General features: G+C 42.4%; 1 protein-coding gene across 2 annotated transcripts in view; it reads right to left on the bottom strand.

Moving 5' to 3' along the window:
• Positions 1-237: 237 nt before the first annotated feature.
• The window catches only part of CNKSR3 (CNKSR family member 3), a 90,921-nt gene continuing 72,505 nt past the window's right edge, over positions 238-18,653 (bottom strand). For both annotated transcript variants that reach the window (XM_012810117.2, XM_012810118.2), the window contains exons 7-13: positions 16,683-16,742; positions 12,785-12,853; positions 12,392-12,538; positions 7,893-8,017; positions 4,680-4,888; positions 3,914-4,003; positions 238-1,607 (exon numbers count right to left, since the gene is read on the bottom strand). In XM_012810117.2, the coding sequence (XP_012665571.1) occupies positions 1,294-1,607; positions 3,914-4,003; positions 4,680-4,888; positions 7,893-8,017; positions 12,392-12,538; positions 12,785-12,853; positions 16,683-16,742 (1,014 nt within the window). In that variant the 3' untranslated portion in view covers positions 238-1,293. The remainder of the gene's footprint in view (positions 1,608-3,913; positions 4,004-4,679; positions 4,889-7,892; positions 8,018-12,391; positions 12,539-12,784; positions 12,854-16,682; positions 16,743-18,653) is intronic.

Below are 18,653 nucleotides of genomic sequence, written 5' to 3'. Positions count from 1 at the left end.
AGGAACATCCCTCAAAGGATCCCCCCATATAATGGCACTTTGCACACACCCCTTCTTCTCCTCCATTTCCAATCCATAAAATCCCAAAATGCCTGGCAGGATTTGTTTTGGTTTTTTGACAACAGTGCCCTGCTGACAATAGTGTTGGTCACTCTTGATAATCTGAAAACACCTTAAATGCTTTTTTCGTTGGGTTCGTGTATGACGCGAAACAGAAATACTTCAATCACATGTGACTAAGAATAAGAAAAATATACAACTATATTTAAAACACTTAAATTAACAAGATAGTACTTTTCCATTCTAACAAAATATCATACATTCAGTTTAAACAAGAGTTAATATCCAGACACGCTTTTCCAAAATACCTGATGCAAGTTGAAAATTAGTGACCACAAGGCTTTCCAAGATATTTCTAGTTAGCAAAATGTGTACAATTTCAAAGAACTGTACATTCTTTTCTGGAAGATAGACATTGGACAGGGTGAAATGCAAACTGATCTATGTCTCATTAACCCAAATCTTGTTTCATGTTTCTGAATGATACTTTGGCTGTCAGCAAATCGTATAGCTTCCTTCCCTTACAGACAATAATATGTAACAACAACAACAATACCCCTCACAAATAAACATACAGTTCTTTGTGTGTAATAAGCCCTATCAAAATGTGTTCATGTGGTTTGTATTAACTGACCTATACTGAGACTTACAAAAATGGAAATGAATCAAGTGTAACGGGCCTACACTTACACCTCTGTTTGGAGAGCAGGAGACACTTGCCACGTGTTATTTTCAAAGCCAAACTCCTGCACTTACAAATGTGGCACATAGCCTTAAAAATCAAAACAAAGACGTTTTCTCCACTGGCTTTTTTAGGTAAAGAAGTTGGACCACAAACCAACACATCTGTACGACAATAGCCACCAATTTTAGTCCCCCAACCTCCCAAAAGGAACAATGCCAACAGTTTCTCACAATGACCAGAACATTTCTGGCCGCGGCTCTGATTTATGGAGTGTGTCTCCATGTTCTGTCTCTGAGAAAGCAGGAAGAGAAGGCTCTGTCCATTTCCCTCCTGGGCCCCCGTAAGCCAGCACCTAAGATCCTCTGGATTTGTTCCCATTCAATTACCTCAAACTTCCAAGAAGGGCAGTATAGAACTTTCCAAAAAGAAAAGAAAATGAGAATGCAGAAGGTCACTCCCTAATACTGTGGGTGAGATGGGAAGAGGCTGTCCACTGCGGAGCAAGGCACTTGGGGCAGCAGCGGGCAGGACCCGGAGCAGGGCAGCTCTCAGTGAGTCAATAGTTTCAGGCGAGTAAACCAGCTGACCAGCAGGGACGGTTCCGTGGACGAGGACTTTGAGGCCGAGGACTTCGAGGCTGAGGAGACAGATTTCTTTTTGGTCCCTTCCTCCTGGAATGGAATCGTGGCGCTGCTGTGGAGATCTGAGTTGATGTAGCACCTGCTTCCTCGGATGTAGTCTGCACCACGGACCAGCTGCCGCTCCGTCGTGGGTCTGGAGAACCGGTGCGGGACAGAGGAGCTCTCTTCGACGATGGGGGGTATCCGCTCGTTACTGAAATACCGGCAAAGGGCGTCTTCTCCTGTTTTCAGACAAAGCCCACAATTCTATTAAAATAACCATCCACTGCACCGGCCTGCCTAGACTTCAGCCACCACTCTGACAGTGGGCACCATCCCCTGCTCTCCCTGCCTGGATGGGCTACAAAACCTCACACATGATCCAGCCCACCCCACTGGGTGCTCAGAAAGCAGAAACAGAGGAAGAAGGTCCCTCGTGACTTAAGCTGTGTTGGCCCCGAGAGGTAACACAGGCACAGCAGACTCAGAGAGCCTGTACTTCTTCACGGGTATAAGATTCTTACAATTTCGCTTGAATTCGGAAGACAATGAGAGCAAGTCCCATGACTATCACTCCCTCCCTGCAGGTCCTTGCTCATGCCTACAGCACAAGCTTGGGCCTCTACAGCAAGGCTTCTTCTAAGGAGCATGGAGGGAGTTGGGGATGCACTGTCACCCCGAGTGAAGCACAGTGCGGGGCATTCAAAGACTGGGGTGTTCCTGGGAGAATGACATGACCCTAAATGCCAGTAGAGCCCCTAGGATAGGGGGATGTTTAAGAAACTCAACAGAAACTGAAAATTCAGTGCCCTTTGGTAACACCAGTATTCTTTTGACCCAGGAATGTGTGGAGACTATGGATACAGGTGCTTGCAAAAACATGGATAAATGGGGAGAAAATAACCTAAATCTCCAAAGTAGCAGGCTAAATAAATAGGTGCTACAGCCACAAGATAGACTATTAATGGAGCCACGTAAGAAAATACATGATATAGGAAATATTCACTTTACATAATATTATTGAACATCTATTTCTTCTATTTTGCACACTTTCCAGGTATATCAATGTAAACCTAGGAATAAACAGAAACCACACCCAACATGGCTATTTCTAGGTTAGGGAAGCAGGTTCCAGCTGAGTTTTATTTTCTCATGCCTTCTAGATGTTTTTCAATGTGTCTGTTTTGCTTTTGTATTCAAAATGGAAAAGACACTTTTATAAAGTGCCTATTGTCAAAAAGCCACAAATTGTAGATACATCTATTTATATGAAATGTCCAGAATAGCAACTAGGCAAATCCATGGACTCAAAGTAGATGAGAGACCATCCAACGTACTGGGGAAGGATGGACCTGGGAGTGACTGCAGACAGCTATGGGATTTCTCCTTAGTTCTGTTTTAGGGTTGTGATAATGTTCTGGAATTAGAGAGTGGTAACTGGCGCACGACTCTGTGAATATACTAAAAAATGCCTAATTGCATATACTTTAAAAGAGTGAACTTCTTATGCTGTAAGTTATATCCCAATCAATCTGTTATTGTTTTTAAGTGGCCACGGGCAGGTATCTTTTATCCTAAAATAATCGTGCAGGACAAATGTGGAAGGAGTGGAGGGGACCGGTAATTGTCCAATTTCCCAGTTTCACACTCCTCAACCCTCTCCTTTCTCTTCTCAATATATGAAAGAAACAAAAGGCTAAATCCAGGTTCCTAGGAATGGCATTGAAGATGTTAACATTTTTAAATCTAAACAAAGGACAGCCCTGCCACCTGCTGACTGCTCCACAGATATTCACCTGTTAACTACGAGTAACTTGAACATACACAGGCACCCATCCTTTTCTCACTCTAGCAAAATCCAAGTGGCATGGGTGCTTAAGACAAACTTTAGTAAGTCCCCAGTAGATGTCACGGGCCTTTGCAAGGTTAGAACCTCCAGAATTTTTTTCTTCTTCTTTTTCTATCTAAAGCCTACGGTGCTATTTGTTTCAACACTGCAAAAACAATGCTATGATGTTTTGCCAATGTTGATCCAAGCATCACCTGGCAAAAAAAAAGAATATTTTTAAACATTTCCTTTAACGCTAGTATCGTAAACAGTAACTTTGATTACAGGGCAAATTAAATACAAATTTCTTTTCAAATGGTAATTGAACACAAGGATCTGAAAGAAAAAAATTAATGTTCATTCATCAGAAATGAATGAAATTCCAATAACAATACTCATAACATTTAGGATAAGAATAATTTCTTTCTCCTTATTTAAGAATTAGACCATTAATGTCTACGTTTTTATAACACACAATGTTAATCAGTCATTAACAAGTGATTTTTTAGTCACTAACAAGGATTATGAAATCTGCCATTCTAGAAATAGGCAGGAGCTGAGAGGCCTTCAGCAGTACTGATTTTATAGAAGAGAAATGGGACTCAGGAGGTTATGTGCTCCGTCTAGTTATTTTAACACATTTAGGAATAGAATTGAAACTGAGGCCTGGGTCTTCTGACTCCCCACTTGGGTCTTCTGGTTTGCTTACATTAAACATACCTTTCCTGCCATGACCTCGAGGTTTGGCAAAAGGGTCCACAATCCCCATCCAGTTCCCATCCGCAGGCATGGACAGAGGCCGGGGCTTCCCTTTTAAGGACAAAAAGGAAGATGACAAAGTTGACGAGTTTGGGGACTTCTGAGAATCCTTCCCTTCATTTATAACTTGGACCCCACAATATCATTCCCACTTAAATAAAAGTGACAACACATTTTAAAATAAGTACAGTAGAACCTCCATGGCTGACCACTTCTCGACATTGACCACCTCCTTAAGTTGAACTAATTTTCATAGATCGGACATGCACCACATGTACATATCAGTACAGTAGCTTAGCTCTATATGTTGACCACTTCCACTTGTTGGCCGGTTTGTTACAGTCCCTTGGTGGTCAGCTTACAGAGGTTCTACTGTACTTTAAAGCACTGCATTTCCATAGCAAGCAGTTAGGACAGGTTCACGCTAAACTTGAGACTGAGTCTGTGGAGCAAAGCAACTCCCAAGTCAAAACCCAGACACTAAAAGTTAAAATTGTAACATGATCTCACTCAGCTGAGCTTTGATGCCAGGCAGAGGAATGACTCAACAAGGCTTGCTTTAGAGAGATGAATAAAGGTCTCATACTTAGAATTTCATTGAGGTTTATGTTTTCCTCGGATTACCCTTAAAGCCTGCCAAATCCATCCAGCAGTTCCAAATAAGGACGGGGGTGGGGGCGAGAAGTAAAAGCCAACTGCGGAACAAAACAAACACTTGGAAGTTTACCATAACATGGAGTTTTCTCTCTCATTTTTGTGGGCAGAACATTGGTTTCTACAGAATACCCAGGCAACTGATCAGAGTCGGCAATGGTGAATCTTCGTCTTCGGCTCTCGTGGTCCAAGAAGGAATTTGGGGACTCGGAACCCTTAGGACCAGGCAATGGTTGCTTACACTTACTGATTCCTCCATAAACAAAACTCCCATTCTCATCCCTGGAAGATAACGTGCAATAATTAAGTTGCTTACAAAGATTCTCTCACACTGCAGAATTACAGGAATCACGCTACATCCAGCATACATTAAGAAAATCTAAATTCTCCTTTGCCACTGGAGGAAAAAGCAGTCCTCTTTTTAACCCCAGTTGCCTCTCATATACATACAGATCTTCCTGAATAAGAGCCAATACCATGATCCTATTAAAAAAAAGAGCGAATGTAACTTTGTCTATACATGTTTAAACAAAAGTGGCTTTGAAAAAACAGCTCTTCTTTTCTTGTGTTTCTGTCCCATAGTGCGAATCTCCTATTGACTGTGTAAGGTATGATCTATCGAGCCATTTTTCTCATGCCAAGAATAGCATCTGTGCCAAGATTCAGCAAAAAAGACTCTTGATGTATAATGAAGTTGTTCAATTTGAAATTATGTTAAAAAACACAAAGGAGGCTTTATAGGACCTGACGGAGAGTGACTCTTTCATGAACTAAATACTACAGAAAGCAGAAGTGGGATCACCAATTTCATCTTAATTCTGTCAATGAATAATAAAACTTAAAATTGATTTTAGCTGAGCCCTAGTGCCAGAGGGTTCAACTAGTTGCATTTAGTAAATCCTAGACAAAAACTACTACAAAATAGAGAACCAAGTTCCAGAGCCACCTAACGCAGCCAGCCCTGCCTGTGTGTGGTATCCCAGGGGAGCTCGGCACTCTGCCCACCCCTCCCACCTAGGAATCTACTCCTTCCACACCTTGAAACCTAGCATGTAATTCCCCCATCCACAAAGCTTTCATGACTCACAACTCATTTTTTCCTCTAACTCATTTCCATTTTTTTATTCCTCAGAAAATATCCTTAATTAGTGGTGTGTGCGCACCAGAATGTGATCTCCAGAGCATCTCCCCAAAGTAGCTTAACCTAGTTCCCTCTCTCCCCATCGATGTAACCCTTTTTTCTTGCCACTAGTCCTGGGATTTCTTCCTGAGGCCCAGACAAGAATATTTGGGGTCAGGGGAGGGCCTCTCCCTGTGGTTCTGACAGAACAACCCACACACTGGTTGTCAGTAAAACTCCGTGCCCTAGAGGTACAGAGGCAACGGTGATCTGCACCTCTAAATGCACCCTAATCCCGAGAACCAGAGGGCCTGGGCCACCTGCGGTAAATTCTCTCTGTGCTATAGTAAGTTCTGAGTAAAATGAGACTCAGGAAGAGGAAACAACGTTGAATCCTCTCTGTCCCTGACACCAAAGAAACACAACGGAAGCAAATGGCTCAGCTACAAAGGAAGAACTCCAGGGGGCGCAAAACGTCACTGTCATCAGTGCAGTCTGAACTGGGCCCTTTGAAATATTACAGTATAATTGTGTATTTCTCAAATTCTTCTTCATAGGTGAATCAAGTCTCTGGAAGTTGTCTACGAGTAAGCAGTGGGTCTGTTTTGTGTCAGGTGGTAACACTCAGGAAATGTACACAGAATATACAGAAATACATGTACATTGGGTTCTCTAGTTTTATCCACATATATAAATATGCAAACTGAAAGCATAAGCCTAGATCACCTCCATCATCTCCGACCTTTATATACCATCCTCATTATACCATACAGCAGCGGTTCTCAAGCTACAGTTATGAAGTAGCCACAAAAATAATCTTATGGTTGGGGGTCACCACATATGAGGAACTGTATTAAAGGGTTGCAGCATTTGGAGGCATTAGGAAGGTTGAGAACCACTGCCATAGAATGTGGTTTTTTCCAAGACAACTGTCTTTAAGAGTCTGTAATACACACACATAGGCAGGAAACATCCGTACCTACACTCACCTGGGGTTTTTTACAGTGCTGTGAAGAACACACCCTTCTCAATAAAATAAAGCTGTAACATTAATTAGCCTCACAGAGTGTTCATTATCTTCCTCCCCCAAAATGAATTTATTAGGGTATTCATGAAACTTAAGCTACAGGGTCCCCAGAAACAGACCTTCCAAGGCCTCGGGCAGAGGATATGGTTCCATAAATTTTTCAAAAGATATTTCTGTATTCCTTTCTTAAAGTGCTCCCTTCTCACCAAATTATAAAGTTCAAGCCCCATAAAACCTAGATCTATGCCTATACTCCTGTAGAGGAAAGCTGATCATACCTTTTTTTTATGCTTTTTTAAACTTTTTTTTTTTAGAAATAACAGAAATCTCTTTTATTTTTAGTTATTATGGATACATAATATAATAGCTGTATGTCTTTATCTACATACTATATCGTGACACAGTCATGCAACGTGACTCCATCAAATCAGGATAATAGGGGTGTGCAGCCCCTCACCTGTCACTTCTTTGTGTTAGGAACATTCTAGTTCCAGTCTTTTGGTTATTTTAAAGTTTACCCTAACTCACTGTTGATTATAGGCACTTTTACTGCTATGAAATATTGTTCATTCTAACCATGTATGTTTTTGTACCCATTTTAAAGTGCTATGCAGAACACACCTTTCTCAATAAAATAAAGCTGTGACATTAATTAGCCTCTTTTTAATGGCAGTTTCACAATGCAGACCTATCTCAGTGAAGGATCTTCCTCTCTCAAGATCCTTGTAAACTTTATAGCACCATCTAGAACTGCGGTCCCTGACCCCAGGCTGTAGTCCAGTACTGGCCTATGGCCTGTTAGAAACCAGGCCACACAGCCGGAGGCAGGTGACTGTGAGCGAGTGAAACTTCATCTGTATTTACAGCTGCTCCCCTTCACTGGCATCACCACCTGAGTTCTGCCTCATGTCCTATCAGTGGCAGCTTTAGATTCCATAGAGGTGCGACCCCTCCTATAAACCCACATGAGGGATCTAGGGTACCTGCTCCTCATAAGAATCTAATGCCACCCCCTCCCTCTCCATGGAAAAATTATCTTCCATGAAACCAGTCCCTTGTGCCAAAAAGGTTGGGAACCACTGATCTAGAGTTCATACCGAAAGGAAACGAGGGTACCATGAAAATGGAAATTAACATACCGGGGAGAGTAAGGAACAGATGGCGGGGGTGGAATGTACAGGTCCAGGATGGCTGGCTTCTCCTTCCTCAGTGAGGTATCCATGGTGCTTTCCGGGGACTGGGTCGTAGTGGGCGGAGGCGAGGTCTGAAACAGCAGAAGTCAATTGGGAGATTATTCTGGGTGCTCCTTCCCCTGCCCCAAACCAACACCAGCCTGTGTGTGAACAGTGGCTATGGCCATTTACAAATACTAACAGTATTTCACTTCTATTTTTCTTTAAAACACTCAAAATTGGGTGGCACCTATGGCTCAAAGGAGTAGGGCGCCAGTCCCATATACCGGAGGTGGTGGTTCAAACTCTGCCCCAAGCAAAAACTTGCAAAAGAAAACCACTTAAAATTAACCTAGGGTTTTAAAAGACTAGACACACGATAGTGAGAAGCTGAGGCTCAGGAGCTAGTGCCAGGGTTGTTGATGTATTTCTGAGCAAATCATGTAAACCCGGTGCCTCAGTCCCCCCCCCCACCCTATAAAAGGGTGATACAATAACTCTCACATAGAGGGGCAGTGAGAATTAGAAGAGTTAGTTCATGGAAATCACTAGCAATTCTACCATTACCGACTGCTCATTAGCTGTGTATCGCTGAGCAAGTCACTCAATTCCTCTGTGCCTCATCTGTACATGAGAATAAATAGGAGCTAAAACGGGTGGCTGTAAGGACTGAGACGACACATCTAAAGGACTCGAGACACAGCTTTCACACAGAAAGCAGGCAACCTCATACTGTCTGATGTATATCTGTGTATCCATACAGAGTGGCCACAAAGTTCATGTGCAATTTTAAATTCCACACACACTTTATGGCCACCCTCTCTATGTGTATATATGTGCTCATGCATACGAGTTAGTTTTAAAAATTTTGGACCCATATAGCTTAATTTTCATTATGTTATTGGTCTCAAAGTCCATAGTTTTACAATTATGTGTGAAAACCTCAATCTCATCTTTCCTGCAGTCTAACAATGACAACAACAAACTTTCACTGGTAAAGAAACAAGAAAATCTTAGACCCAAGGCATTCAATATTTGAGGAAGGCCAGCAAGAATTGTGCTGGGCCCTGGCAGGCATAAAAAGCCACCTGTGGCCCCAGTCAAACCCCAGTTGTATAGGAAGAAGTGAGGCTGTGAACCAGGTTCCAAGCATTGAAGGAAGAACAGCCAGAGTGAGGGAGCTGGAAGTGACCACCAGGAGATTCACAGAACGGATGTTCAGGAGAGACACAGAGTCACAGGGAGCCAGGGTCACCTTCTCCATGATGACGTTGAGAAGAACTAAAGAACTCCCTTCTGGGAATGGTGGGCTTCCAGGCAGAAGGAACACTGACGAATAAAACCTAGAGAAACAGCAAGTCCTCCGAGTAGCCGTCTGCCAGAATTTGTGTGTGAAACCATCCAGGATGCATCATGAGAACAATGACCATTAAACTAAAAACCAGCCTCTGCATCTTGGTGGTGATTACCTCCCCCCGCCACAGCAAAGCAGGTGCCTCCGTCTCTCACCACCACCTCCCTCCCAAACTGTACAGTGAGTGGAACTTGTCCAGAGATAGGCAAAACCAAGAACCTGGAAGAGCCGCTCTTCTTAGGTGAATTTCCACACATCAAGAAAGCACTACTGGTGGTATATAAAAATAATTTCCACTTGCATTCCGAACATAACCATGTGAATTTTCCTCTGTCACCTCAAACTCAGTTATGCGCAAAATACCTATTGTGTCTTCCTTCCACTGGCTTTCCTGACTCTAATTTCTGTCACCACTCAGGTTCTCTGTCACACTGGACACCTGCTTGTCCCCTGCCTCACTGGCTTCCTCAGCCTTACCCTGTCTTTTCTAATAGTCAACCCAAGAATTAAGACAGTGAGCTTAGAAAGACTAACTGCCTCATCTAAGGCCCCAGACTCTACTCTAGGAAACCTTATCTAAGACGGTGCTCCTCCCTGACGGCAGCATAGCCGTGTTTTTCTGGGCGAGTGTGTTTAAAAAATAGCATTCACCTCCTCTACAATATGTACCCCCACTTGCCAATGCCAACCCCACCTACCCTTCCAGGCTCCAAAATGCTCCCCTGCACCAGGAAGAGGTGCCTTCACCCACCCAGGGCACACCTAGCTCTGCGTCTTCAGAACCTATTACTTATCCCACGCACCAATCAGCAGGCAGACCTCGCATGTCGGCACTGCATCACTTACTACGAAGAATTAAGCACCTCTGAGTGTAAGTATCACATTCTGAGAATTAAAAAAAATAAAAAATAAAAACATGTTTGATTTCATACTGATCAGTGAAAACAGAAACAGCTGGGGTGTAATCAGTATGTCAGTTATGGACAACGATTTTTTAAATATAGCCTCAAAAGTACAGGTTAAAAAAAATAAAGAACAAATGGGATTACGGCAAACCAAAAAGCTTCTGCACAGCAAATATGACAACAAACACAGTGAACAGGAAATCTAAAGAACAGGAAAAAATAGTCAGAAATGTGCATCTGATAAAGGTTTACTATTCAAAATACCTAAGGAACTCAAACAACTCAATAGTATAAAAACAAATAACCTGATCAAAAGATGGACAAAGGACCTGAACAGACATTTATCCAAAGAAGACAGACAGGTGGCCACCAGGCACATGAACAAACGCTCAGCATCACAGATCATCAGGGAAATGCAAATTAAAACCATAAGGAGATATCACCTCCCATCTGTTAGGATGTTTGTTATTATCAAAAAGATAGAAGTGGTAGTGAGGCCACCATGAGGACAAGGGAACCCTGGTACACCGTTGGTGGCAATGCAAATTAGTACAGCCATTTAGGAAAATAGCATGAAGGGTCCTCAAAAATAGAACCATCATAAACTTGATCCAGTGATCCCACTCCTGGGTATGAATTACAGAAAATGAAATGGGAACGTTATAAAGATGTCTTCACACCCATGTTCGCTACAGCATGATTTACACAGCCAAGACAGGGAACCAACCTAAGTGTCAATCAACTGGAACGGACAAAGAAAATATGACGCATGTATACAGACAACAGAATACGATTTGTCTTTAGAAAAGAAGGAAATCCTGTCGCTGTTAAGAACATAGATGAACTCGGAGGACATTATGCTAAGTGAAATAAGCCAGGCCAGAAAGACAAAGATCCACTTAATCTTGCTTATACGTGGAATCTAAAAACGCCACAATCAAAGAAGCAGAGAGAAGGGTGATTCCCAGGGACGGAGGAGATACTGTGAAGGTAAAGGTTTCAGTCAGCTGGGAGGACTAAGGTCAAGACATCTACTGTACAACAACTGCAGCTGATAACGGCATAGCTCATGCTTGACAACTGCTACATTTCTAACACTTGTAAATACTCTCACCACAAATAAATGGTCTGTGAGGTAACACACAAGTTCATGAGCTTGAGTTAGCCATTCTGCAATGCAACACATTTCAAAACATTGGGCATACACTATAAATACATGTCAACTTTTTTTAAATTTATATATGCCCTTCCTATTGAAGAGGTGACTTTGATTCTGTTCCCCCTCGCTCTGCCCTCTGCTGTGTCTCCTATTTTTAACCCCTCCCCTGTGAGCAACATGTGTAGTCATATATCCAGTGCATCACAGTGTCCAAATCAAGACCACTGTTTTGTGTGAAGATATACAATGAAATCAAAGGCACAAGTCATGATCTTCATCTTAGAAAAGGGCATGAAAATGTTATTGTTTTTCATTCTTGGTGTAGGAAATAAACACCAAGGACTAATAGTTTAACAAGGAGGACGGCCAGAGAGTGCAGTCCAGCCAGAGGTGAGCACTAAAGTGTACGTCCATCTGCAAACAACTTCAGTAATAACACTCACTTAAAGCCAGTTTGTCTTTTACTATCACCACATATTTGCAATTCTAAACAATGCATCAACATTAATGTGATCCTACTCTCGACTAGGTGGGGATCGCTCCCAGCACCCCCTACCCAGCCTTGGTAAAGCACCACTAACAACTCAACCCATGTGGTCTCTCCACAAAGAGTATTCAACCTGTATTCAAACTGTAATACAACCACGTAAGTATGTATTTGAGATGAGCAAAGAGAAGGACTAGGATGAAATTTCTGCAGTGATGGGAATGTCAGTGTCTGCACGGTCCAATATGGCGGCCCCCAGCCACATGTGAATATTCAGCACTGACAGGTGGCCAGTGACGCTGAGAAACCAAACTTGGACTTTAACTTAATTCAGTAATTATTCAGTCATATAGAGCTAGTGGCTACTACACCGTCCAGTGTATTTCTAAAATTTGTATTTACACATAAGCAGGACAATAGGATAATTACACACAAACTTCTGAAACCAATCACCTTCAAATTTTAGTCTATTTGGGGATTCTTTTGGAGGGGAGACAGATCAGACACTGGACGTTGTTCACGTGAGGGTGACAGACGAGGGTCACAATGACCAATGGGTACCTGGACCAGGGGCGGCTTCCATCGCAGGTTCTTCAGGGGGGCAGGGGTGAAGTTGAAAGACCCGGGGGGACGCTTCTTCAGCAGCAGAACAACTCCTGAGGGATTTTCTCTCAGTTTCTTCACCAGATTTTTTAGCTGCCACCCCACCTTCAAAAGAAAAAAAGTGAGAAGGGGAGGACTTTCCCACGAACCACAAAATCCAAGTCTATGAATTTATCTGGAAGAAATCAGACTTGTGAGAAAATAAGCAGATACAATAGGCAGATGCAATAGGTACTTAAAATAGTGGAAAACAGGACGGAAGCTGAAAATGTTCATCATTTACACAAAATGTCTTTAAACGTCATTAAAAGTTCTACAGGAGAGAACTTAAGTCTCCACAAATAAACTCACCACAGTTTGCCGATTAACTTGGATGACTTCATCCCCGGCATGAATCTTCTGAGATCTGTCCGCAGGAGACTATATAGACACAAATAAAAACCAAAACGGGCTTAATTTTTTAAACCTTCTAGTTCTTTCTGCTTCTATCTTCTTTCTTTCTTCTATAGGCGACTAGCAACTGAGATAAGATTTTCTCAGGAAAAATGAAGCCAGGTACTGGAGTACTTTGAGATGACAGTGTGTGGGGACCTGGCGTGTGAATACTGGGTCATCTGTTTAATTAGTGTCTGTTATAACCTGTAATCGCTCAGTTAAACGGCCAGGTTCAGCTAGTCCCACCGAGTCTGGATACACTGTCAAAGTGATTAGCTGAGTAAAGCTAGTTTTCATCATAAAATATATTACACCTACATATCTCTATCAAAATTAACCTTATAAAAGCTGACCAACTGCTTAACTTGCAAAGATCATCTTTATAACTCTACCATCCCATTCGCTTATTAAATGAAATCTTATTTTCATTCAATCTTGTTTTTCATCACAAGGCTATTAAAATAGAAAGTTGGTACCAATCAAAAATTTCTTTCAAGGAAATGAATTTACTTTATTTCATTTTCAGATTAAATTCAAAATGAATGAAACTTTAGTAACAAAACAAAGCCCAGATTTTGTTTCCCTCAAATAATATCATGTTATTATTATAATTTTTTTTTTTGAGATAGAGTCTTACTATGTCACCCTCGGTAGAATGTCATAGTGTCACAGCTCATAGCAACCTCAAACTCGTGGGCTTAAGTGATTCTCTTGCCTCAGCTTCCCAAGTAGCTGGGACTACAGGTACCCGTCACAATGCCTGGCCATTTTGTTGTTGTAGTTGTCATTGTTGTTTAATAGGCCTGGGCTGGGTTCAAACCCACCAGCCTCAGTGCATGTGGCTAGCACCACAACCACTGAGCTACGGGCATGGAGCCTATGTTGTTAATTTTCAACCACTATAACAAAAATATGTACACTAAAATATAATCTAGTTGTCAAATACTTTGCTCACAGGATTCTTGTTCATATAGGCAACGTTTTGTTCTCATATATGAACAAAAAAAGCAGAAAGAATAGGGCTTTCATTTCAAATTCTAATCAAACATTATCTAGGCCAGAGTATTTAATTTGTAACCCATGTAACTAGTTGAATCTTTAAACAATTCACAACTATCTAAAAAAACAGTACGTTTGAACATGGGGAGAAGAACACCAGCTATACCCAAGACACCTTCCCTGAATTACGTCACTCAACGCTGTTGAGAGACTCAACAACAAATTACCAAGCCCCACTGAACTGCAGAAATATCTCCTTTGATCTGGTCTGGTCCAATGCAAGGCACAGGCAACTATGACAGTTCCTTTTGAAATCACTTAACCTGCTGCCATAATACCTGAGAGACCAGCAACATGGGCCCCCAGGGAGACAGCCCATCTTGAGTCCCTAAGTCACTTAAAAAAAATCAGTGCATCTAACTTCCCTTTTGCCTCTGTGTGTCAAACGTGTACCCCATAGTTGCAGACCTAACTCTGGTAATTCTGATCCTAATCAATCCAGTCCAGTTAACTTCCCAAACAAGGGATTCACTTAAGATAAGCTTTACATTACAAAAGATGACCCTGAAGGCCAGCACGTCCCTCCTTACAGACGGGCAATCTTATAAAACAAGCACCTGTGTCCGGAATTGACCTCCCTTCCTGAGGCTCCTCACCCATTCATTTCTCAAATGTCTGACCACATGACTAGGAGTGGGGCTTGGCAGAACATGTGTAAAGAGAGCTCGGGACCAAAGCCCTGCCCCCTCCGCAGCTCTCGCCTATCTTCCCCACGAGTCGGATATCTTATGCTGGTTTGCTGCAGGGGAGTATTGGCCTGGAGAATAAGGCGCCCATTCTTCAGAGGCTGATCTACCTCCCATCTAATCCTGGAGCAGAAGATGGGAGGACGGATGAGCCCATGTCCTGCCTCTTATCAAGGTCTTGCACAAAATCAAAAAAATAAAGACCTCAGAGAATCACAGACACTGTTAGTCTGACCTTGGAATGATCCTGGTCTCTCCAGTAACCTTCAAATAGATGAAATGAAGGCCTGAGGATGGCCTGTTGGTGTAGCTTGGGCCCGGAGTCCACGAGAGAGGAATATGGAAACAGTTCCCTTGGAAATGCAACAGCTGATTTCCACCCACTGCCACTCACCATGTGAGGCTTCCATTAAAACATCCTGACTCTGACATCATGGTGACTTCCAGTGACACTACGAAAACTAACCTGGAACTGGCATTTTCTACCAAAATGCAAGTATAAAATATCCAAAGTTAAGTCCAAAATCTCCAGATTAAACCCTTGAGAAGCGAGCTCTTACCTAACTTTCCACTGTCATCCATACGACTTAGCCTAATGCCTGGCATGTTCCAGGTACTCAGTAAACAAGTTGTGGCTGTGTACGGTGCCATATGCCTATAATCCTAGAACTCTGGGTTGAGGCTGCTATGAGCTGTGACACCACGGCACTCTACTTTGGATATTTTATACTTGGTAGAAAATGGAGCAGGGTCCAGAAGAAAAGAAACTCAATGATTTCTGGGTTTCACATAGTGGGACTGCTTCAAGAAGACAGAATCTGGAACCACACAGGTCTGGCTAAGTCAATCAGTGTCATCGCCAAATTGCCAGACTATGAAACTTCAACTCTGAAAACTGAAATGACATTCAGCATTCTGAATCCATCCACATCCACATGTACCGAGTGGGACGTGCCTGCGTGTGTCATGGCTGAGCTGCAGCACACAGTCTCCAGGAAGGGGAGAATCACATGATGCCTTATGCAGTTTCTGTAGCACCATCCCCAGCCTAAAAGCAGAGCTTCCTGGGCTGTTACTCCCTATCAGGTGACATGGCATAAAAAGTTGAATGCTTCAAGATGCCACCAGCTCCTAACTCGTTCATCTGCAATGTGTTTATAATTCACTGACTGCCTTAAACAATGTCATTTTCCTTTCCATAAAAATCAGGTGTTTATCACACTCAAACATCATGCCATTTTCCTTTTATCAAAAGATCTAGATGCCAAAACTCAAAATTATAGACATCGAACAGATTGGAAAAGTGGTTACCGAAACCTACTTTAGGAATTATTTCCTCCTGTCCTATTACTACATGGTAGATTCACTCCCAAGAAATATGCTTTTTTTTTTTTTTTTACACAGAATCAGGCAAGCCATTCAAACATTTTTAGTTTCGTATCAAATGGCTCATACTAAAGCCATTCCAGAGCCAGCCATAGTGTAGGTTCCACGAGGAAGCCCTCAGTAGCTCTACCTGTGAACAAGTTCACTGGAAGTAAAGAACGTACAAAAGTCTCTCACAGCAGGAATAGACCAGATTTGGGGAGGGGGACTAAATTTCAGTATCAAATATTATAAGATACAACTATAAAAATACATTGTGCAAAAATTCCAAAATAGCTGCCTTGGAGGCATATGAAAATTCCATCAAACAAACCAAAAAGATTATATTTTACACAGGGCCACCAATTCCAGTTCCTGTAAGAGCAATTCTCAATAACGAGATCATTGTTTTTGTAACTATGGCTAAACACTTCCAGGGTGTGGAAGGAGTAATGAATACAAGGGTCGGGGGGAGAGGTAGGCAAGGTGTATGAACAAGGGCAATAAAGAATGATTTAAATAATAAATGGACACCAGCTTGTGATGAACAGCGTCCTATCAACTGAACTAAACAAAGCAGGCAGCCAGGCTCTCACTCCAGGTCACAAAACAACATGCATGACATTTACGTGAAAAGCAGGAGAGCATGTGTCGAATTTGTTTAAACACACAGCAGACGTGACCTCTAACGGCTGTACACTTACATTTTCTGTGGTTCCGGTAATCACGTGCAGTCCATCGTAGGTTGATTTGATGTACATGCCCTAGAGTGAGCCACAAACACACTGACTGTTACTCTAACACTTACCAGTGTGGCCGCAAGTGAGACAAACTTATAAAACATTAACAGGAGTCCTTGCAGAACAATACTCATTTTAAGCCTCTTGAAACATCATGAAACAAGATCCAAAGGGTGTGGAATGGGAACCAGACAAATCGCAGCACTAGTGAAGGAAATCAAACATGAGATCTCTTTGATGTTATAATCTGTGTACCGTGCCCACAGAACTCCGCCACAGCTAGGGGGCTGTAGAGTTTTCTCAGACCTGCTGAATGAGCTGAGCGAGGCACTTCAAACAAGAACTGTTCCTTCTTGACTATCTCTTTGTCTGGGGATTCAATATATTCATTTGAATACAGTAGCAGTAGTAACTGCAGGGTGACTTACACAAGCCATTAAGGACCCAGACCAGGATGTAGACATGAAGATTGTTAAATAATATAACAGAGGCAGGAGATTAGTAACAGGCAGCCTCCACCGTAAAGGAAGCATAAAGAAGAATATTCTCCCTCCAAGAGGCCTGATAGGCATGTCTACATCCCGGTCTGGGTCATTAATGGCTCTTATAAGTCACCCTGCAGTTACTGCTGATACTGTATTCCAATGTGAATCCCCAGACAAAGAGATAGTCAAGAAGGAACAGTTCTTGTTTGAAGGGCCTCGCTACATTCAGAAAAACCGCATTTAAGTTTCTCCTATCTGTCCATGACTTGATAGCTCATTTGTATTGCTGAATAATTTTCCGTTTTATGGATGTTATTAGCCTTTATTAGAAAGTTAAAGGAAGATTCTTTATTCCTTTACTAGCCTTTAAAGAAAACATAAAGAAGAATATTTTTATATTCTAAACATAAAGGAACATTCTTTATTCCTTTAACTAGCCTTTATTCTTTCTTCTAAAGTAAAGAAAAACATTCTGCTTATGTTTCCTTTAAAGGCTAGTGAAAAACTAGCCAGGATAGGCAAACTCAGAGCTGGAGGCGCGACCATGGAGGAAATATTTCTGCACTTGGACAAACCATGTGTAAAAGTTTTTATTAAATTGTTACAAGATAGGAAAAGAGAGTAAAAGTAGACAGGGCAAAAAGTAGTTGCTGACCCTGGTATCTATGTAGCAGCAGTGTGAATCCTCCTTAGGAACCAGGCTGAACTTGGGCTGCTCAGGAACCCACTGTATGATGAGAATCTCATCCAACGCCTGCAAGGCTCTCCCCACTCCTCTCCCATCCTGCAACCCACTGTATGATGAGAATCTCATCCAACGTCTGCAAGGTTCTCCCCACTCCTCTCCCATCCTGCAACCCACTGTATGATGAGAATCTCATCCAACGCCTGCAAGGTTCCCCCACTCCTCTCCCATCCTGCAACCCACTGTATGATGAGAATCTCATCCAACGCCTGCAAGGCTCTCCCCACTCCTCTCCCATCCTGCAACTTTCATTCACAGAGCACATCAACCTGTTCCCTCTCCCAGGGCACTGCCTCCATAACTTGACCATCTGAAATCACAACTCTATTTCTGCCTATTCAAGGCATTTATCTGCTTCTATATTTGACTATAAACCCATCTCCAGGAAGTGCCTTCCCTGTTTACATTTAATCTGTTATACTCTACCCTTTACTTTGAAGCCGAGCAGTATCAGTAGACATATTTCTGTTCACTAGGAATGTGGGCTTGTTGCCATTTGGGTGATTTTTGTTTTCTATGTAAAAGGAGAGAATGCCTTACCATCTCCCCACAACCACCTCCTCCTTCTACCACCATCACCAGCAGCCATTGCTGCAGCCACATTAATGCACAGGACCTACATACTCCTCCTATCACCATCACCAGCGGCCGTCGCTGCAGCCACATTAATGCACAGGACCTACATCCTCCTACCACCATCACCAG

The sequence above is a fragment of the Otolemur garnettii genome, unplaced genomic scaffold (genome assembly GCF_000181295.1).
Source record: "Otolemur garnettii isolate 467f Iridium unplaced genomic scaffold, OtoGar3 scaffold00126, whole genome shotgun sequence".
Classification (NCBI taxonomy): Eukaryota; Metazoa; Chordata; class Mammalia; order Primates; family Galagidae; genus Otolemur; species Otolemur garnettii.
Note: the sequence above shows the minus strand (reverse complement) of the source record. Positions and strands in the feature narration are given on the sequence as shown.